We start from the raw sequence: 5,804 nt of genomic DNA on the forward strand, positions 1-5,804 counted from the left end.
AGTGGGTGGGTGGGTGGGTGAGTGAGTGAGTGGGTGAGTGAGTGAGTGGGTGAGTGAGTGGGTGGGTGGGTGAGTGAGTGAGTGGGTGGATGTGTGGATGTGTGGGTGGGTGAGTGAGTGGGTGAGTGGGTGGGTGGGTGTGTGGGTGGGTGGGTGGGTGGGTGAGTGGGTGAGTGAGTGGGTGGTTGAGTGAGTGAGTAGGTGGGTGGGTGGGTGGGTGAGTGAGTGAGTGGGTGAGTGAGTGGGTGGGTGAGTGAGTGAGTGGGTGGATGTGTGGATGTGTGGGTGGGTGAGTGAGTGGGTGAGTGGGTGGGTGGGTGTGTGGGTGGGTGGGTGTGTGGGTGGGTGAGTGAGTGAGTGGGTGGTTGAGTGAGTGAGTAGGTGGGTGGGTGTGTGGGTGGGTGGGTGAGTGAGTGAGTGGGTGGGTGGGTGTGTGGGTGGGTGTGTGGGTGGGTGAGTGAGTGAGTGGGTGGGTGGGTGTGTGGGTGGGTGAGTGGGTGAGTGAGTGGATGGGTGGTTGAGTGAGTGAGTGGGTGGGTGTGTGGGTGGGTGGGTGAGTGAGTGGGTGAGTGTGGGTGGGTGGGTGAGTGAGTGAGTGAGTGGGTGAGTGTGGGTGGGTGGGTGGGTGAGTGAGTGTGGGTGGGTGAGTGTGAGTGAGTGTGGGTGGGTGAGTGTGGGTGAGTGAGTGGGTGGGTGGGTGAGGTGGGTGGGTGGGTGGGTGGGTGAGGTGAGTGAGTGGTTGGGTGGCTGAGGTGGGTTGGGTGAGTGGGTGAGTGAGTGGGTGGGTGAGTGAGTGGGTGAAAGAGTGAGTGAGTGGGTGAGTGAGTGTGGGTGGGTGAGTGGGTGAGTGAGTGGGTGAGTGTGTGAGTGGGTGAGTGAGTGGGTGAGTGAGTCGGTGAGTGAGTGGCTGAGTGAGTGAGTGGATGAGTGAGTGGCTGAGTGAGTGAGTGAGTGGGTGGGTGAGTGGGTGGGTGAGTGGGTGAGTGAGTGGGTGAGTGAGTGGGTGAGTGAGTGAGTGGGTGGGTGGTTGAGTGAGTGAGTGAGTGGGTGAGTGAGTGGGTGGGTGAGTGGGTGAGTGAGTGAGTGGGTGAGTGAGTGAGTGGGTGAGTGGGTGAGTGAGTGAGTGGGTGGTTGAGTGAGTGGGTGTGTGGGTGGTTGAGTGGGTGAGTGGGTGGTTGAGTGAGTGGGTGAGTGGGTGAGTGGGTGGGTGAGTGGGTGGGTGAGTGGGTGGAGATCACAGCACATGAAGGGCCTCTGTCCTGTCTCGCACTGGGGACGCACGGGGCTAGGCTAGCCACTGTGTCTCAGAAGGTGAGTGAGTGGGTGAGTGGGTTAGTGGGTGAGTGGGTGGGTGAGTGAGTGAGTGTGTGGGTGGGTGGTTGAGTGAGTGGGTGAGTGGGTGGGTGAGTGAGTGAGTGGGTGAGTGAGTGGGTGGGTGAGTGGGTGAGTGAGTGAGTGGTTGGGTGAGTGAGTGAGTGAGTGCGTGAGTGAGTGAGTGGGTGGGTGAGTGAGTGGGTGAGTGAGTGAGTGGGTGGTTGAGTGAGTGAGTGGGTGGGTGGGTGAGTGGATGAGTGGGTGGGTGAGTGAGTGAGTGGGTGTGTGGGTGGGTGGGTGTGTGGGTGGGTGGGTGGGTGTGTGGGTGGGTGGGTGAGTGGGTGAGTGAGTGGGTGAGTGTGGGTGGGTGAGTGAGTGAGTGAATGGGTGGTTGAGTGAGTGGGTGTGTGGGTGAGTGGGTGAGTGAGTGTGTGAGTGGGTGGGTGAGTGAGTGGGTGAGTGGGTGAGTGGGTGAGTGGGTGGGTGGGTGAGTGAGTGAGTGGGTGTGTGGGTGAGTGAGTGGGTGAGTGGGTGAGTGGGTGGGTGAGTGGGTGAGTGGGTGGGTGAGTGGGTGGGTGAGTGAGTGGGTGAGTGAGTGAGTGGTTGGGTGAGTGAGTGGGTGGGTGAGTGAGTGAGTGGGTGAGTGGGTGAGTGAGTGAGTGGGTGTGTGGGTGGTTGAGTGGGTGGTTGAGTGGGTGAGTGAGTGGGTGAGTGGGTGAGTGAGTGGGTGAGTGGGTGGGTGAGTGAGTGGGTGAGTGAGTGAGTGGGTGAGTTAGTGGGTGAGTGGGTGAGTGAGTGGGTGAGTGGGTGAGTGAGTGGGTGAGTGGGTGAGTGAGTGGGTGAGTGAGTGGGTGAGTGAGTGGGTGAGTGAGTGAGTGGGTGGTTGAGTGGGTGGGTGGGTGAGTGGATGATTGAGTGGGTGAGTGGGTGGTTGAGTGAGTGAGTGGGTGGTTGAGTGAGTGGGTGTGTGGGTGTGTGGGTGTGTGGGTGGTTGAGTGGATGAGTGGATGAGTGGGTGGGTGAGTGGGTGGGTGAGTGGGTGGAGATCACAGCACATGAAGGGCCTCTGTCCTGTCTCGCGCTGGGCACACACGGGGCTAGGCTAGCCACTGCGTCTCAGAAGGTGAGTGAGTGGGTGGTGAGTGGGTGAGTGGGTGGGTGAGTGTGGGTGGGTGGGTGAGTGAGTGAGTGAGTGGGTGAGTGTGGGTGGGTGGGTGGGTGAGTGTGGGTGGGTGAGTGTGAGTGAGTGTGTGAGTGTGGGTGGGTGAGTGTGGGTGAGTGAGTGGGTGGGTGGGTGAGGTGGGTGGGTGGGTGGGTGAGGTGAGTGAGTGGTTGGGTGGCTGAGGTGGGTTGGGTGAGTGGGTGAGTGAGTGGGTGGGTGAGTGAGTGGGTGGGTGAGTGAGTGAGTGAGTGGGTGAGTGAGTGTGGGTGGGTGAGTGGGTGAGTGAGTGGGTGAGTGAGTGGGTGAGTGGCTGAGTGAGTGAGTGGATGAGTGAGTGGCTGAGTGAGTGAGTGAGTGGGTGGGTGAGTGGGTGGGTGAGTGGGTGAGTGGGTGAGTGAGTGGGTGAGTGGGTGAGTGAGTGAGTGGGTGGGTGGTTGAGTGAGTGAGTGAGTGGGTGAGTGAGTGGGTGAGTGAGTGGGTGAGTGGGTGAGTGAGTGTGTGAGTGAGTGGGTGAGTGGGTGAGTGGGTGAGTGAGTGAGTGGGTGAGTGAGTGAGTGGGTGGTTGAGTGAGTGGGTGTGTGGGTGGTTGAGTGGGTGAGTGGGTGGGGGAGTGGGTGGGTGAGTGGGTGGAGATCACAGCACATGAAGGGCCTCTGTCCTGTCTCGCACTGGGGACGCACGGGGCTAGGCTAGCCACTGCGTCTCAGAAGGTGAGTGAGTGGGTGAGTGGGTTAGTGGGTGAGTGGGTGGGTGAGTGAGTGAGTGTGTGGGTGGGTGGTTGAGTGAGTGGGTGAGTGGGTGGGTGAGTGAGTGAGTGGGTGAGTGAGTGGGTGGGTGAGTGGGTGAGTGAGTGAGTGGTTGGGTGAGTGAGTGAGTGAGTGCGTGAGTGAGTGAGTGGGTGGTTGAGTGAGTGAGTGTGTGGGTGGTTGAGTGGGTGGGTGGGTGAGTGGATGAGTGGGTGGGTGAGTGAGTGAGTGGGTGTGTGGGTGGGTGGGTGTGTGGGTGGGTGGGTGTGTGGGTGGGTGGGTGAGTGGGTGAGTGAGTGGGTGAGTGTGGGTGGGTGAGTGAGTGAGTGGGTGGTTGAGTGAGTGGGTGTGTGGGTGAGTGGGTGAGTGAGTGTGTGAGTGGGTGGGTGAGTGAGTGGGTGTGTGGGTGTGTGGGTGTGTGGGTGAGTGGGTGAGTGGGTGAGTGGGTGGGTGGGTGAGTGAGTGAGTGGGTGTGTGGGTGAGTGAGTGGGTGAGTGGGTGAGTGGGTGAGTGAGTGAGTGGGTGAGTGAGTGGGTGAGTGAGTGGGTGAGTGGGTGGGTGAGTGGGTGAGTGGGTGGGTGAGTGGGTGGGTGAGTGAGTGGGTGAGTGAGTGAGTGGTTGGGTGAGTGAGTGGGTGGGTGGGTGAGTGGGTGAGTGGGTGAGTGAGTGAGTGGGTGTGTGGGTGGTTGAGTGAGTGGGTGAGTGGGTGAGTGAGTGGGTGAGTGGGTGGGTGAGTGAGTGGGTGAGTGAGTGAGTGGGTGAGTTAGTGGGTGAGTGGGTGAGTGAGTGAGTGAGTGGGTGGTTGAGTGAGTGAGTGTGTGGGTGGTTGAGTGGGTGGGTGGGTGAGTGGATGAGTGGGTGGGTGAGTGAGTGAGTGGGTGTGTGGGTGGGTGGGTGTGTGGGTGGGTGTGTGGGTGGGTGGGTGTGTGGGTGGGTGGGTGAGTGGGTGAGTGAGTGGGTGAGTGTGGGTGGGTGAGTGAGTGAGTGAGTGGGTGGTTGAGTGAGTGGGTGTGGGTGAGTGGGTGAGTGAGTGTGTGAGTGGGTGGGTGAGTGAGTGGGTGAGTGGGTGAGTGGGTGAGTGGGTGGGTGGGTGAGTGGGTGAGTGGGTGGGTGAGTGGGTGGGTGAGTGGGTGGGTGAGTGAGTGGGTGAGTGAGTGAGTGGTTGGGTGAGTGAGTGGGTGGGTGGGTGAGTGGGTGAGTGGGTGAGTGAGTGAGTGGGTGTGTGGGTGGTTGAGTGAGTGGGTGAGTGGGTGAGTGAGTGGGTGAGTGGGTGGGTGAGTGAGTGGGTGAGTGAGTGAGTGGGTGAGTTAGTGGGTGAGTGGGTGAGTGGGTGAGTGAGTGGGTGAGTGGGTGAGTGAGTGGGTGAGTGGGTGAGTGAGTGAGTGAGTGGGTGAGTGAGTGGGTGAGTGAGTGAGTGGGTGGTTGAGTGGGTGGGTGGGTGAGTGGATGATTGAGTGGGTGGTTGAGTGAGTGAGTGGGTGGTTGAGTGAGTGGGTGTGTGGTTGTGTGGGTGTGTGGGTGGTTGAGTGGGTGAGTGGATGAGTGGGTGGGTGAGTGGGTGGGTGAGTGGGTGGAGATCACAGCACATGAAGGGCCTCTGTCCTGTCTCGCGCTGGGCACACACGGGGCTAGGCTAGCCACTGCGTCTCAGAAGGTGAGTGAGTGGGTGGTGAGTGGGTGAGTGGGTGAGTGGGTGGTGAGTGAGTGGGTGGGTGAGTGAGTGGGTGGGTGGGTGAGTGAGTGGGTGAGTGAGTGGGTGGTGAGTGGGTGGGTGAGTGGGTGAGTGGGTGGGTGAGTGAGTGGGTGAGTGAGTGGGTGGTTGGGTGAGTGAGTGGGTGGGTGAGTGAGTGAATGAGTGGGTGAGTGAATGGGTGAGTGGGTGGTTGAGTGGGTGGGTGGGTGGGTGAGAGAGTGAGTGGGTGGGTGGGTGTGTGGGTGGGTGTGTGGGTGGGTGGGTGGGTGAGTGAGTGGGTGAGTGAGTGAGTGGGTGGGTGGTTGAGTGAGTGAGTGAGTGGGTGGTTGAGTGAGTGGGTGGTTGAATGGGTGAGTGAGTGGGTGAGTGAGTGAGTGGTTGAGTGGGTGAGTGAGTGGGTGAGTGAGTGAGTGGGTGAGTGAGTGAGTGGGTGAGTGAGTGGGTGGATGAGTGAGTGAGTGGCTGAGTGAGTGAGTGGCTGAGTGAGTGAGTGGGTGAGTGAGTGGGTGGCTGAGTGAGTGAGTGGGTGGGTGGTTGAGTGGGTGAGTGAGTGGTTGGGTGGGTGAGGTGGGTTGGGTGAGTGAGTGAGTGGGTGAGTGAGTGGGTGAGTGGCTAAGTGGGTGAGTGAGTGAGTGGGTGGGTGTGTGAGTGAGTGGGTGGGTGAGTGGGTGAGTGAGTGGGTGGGTGAGTGAGTGAGTGGGTGGGTGAGTGAGTGGCTGAGTGAGTGAGTGGGTGGGTGGTTGAGTGGGTGAGTGAGTGAGTGGTTGGGTGGGTGAGGTGGGTTGGGTGGGTGAGTGAGTGAGTGGGTGAGTGGGTGAGTGAGTGAGTGGGTGTGTGAGTGGGTGAGTGAGTGAGTGGGTGGGTGGGTGAGTGGGTGAGTGGGTGGGTT

The 5,804-nt window shown here is 60.3% G+C and overlaps 1 protein-coding gene across 1 annotated transcript in view; it reads left to right on the plus strand.

The window, feature by feature from the left end:
• Window positions 1-4,757: 4,757 nt before the first annotated feature.
• WDR45B (WD repeat domain 45B) overlaps window positions 4,758-5,804 on the plus strand; it is a gene marked incomplete at its 5' end in the record, with an annotated part of 15,118 nt that continues 14,071 nt past the window's right edge. The window contains one exon of the mRNA XM_076064461.1: window positions 4,758-4,876. Coding sequence (XP_075920576.1) covers window positions 4,758-4,876 — 119 coding nt within the window. The remainder of the gene's footprint in view (window positions 4,877-5,804) is intronic.

Source organism: Petromyzon marinus, unplaced genomic scaffold, assembly GCF_048934315.1.
Source record: "Petromyzon marinus isolate PM22_M1 ecotype Great Lakes invasive population unplaced genomic scaffold, UKy_Petmar_22M1.pri1.0 PM_Scaffold_469, whole genome shotgun sequence".
Taxonomy (NCBI): domain Eukaryota; kingdom Metazoa; phylum Chordata; class Hyperoartia; order Petromyzontiformes; family Petromyzontidae; genus Petromyzon; species Petromyzon marinus.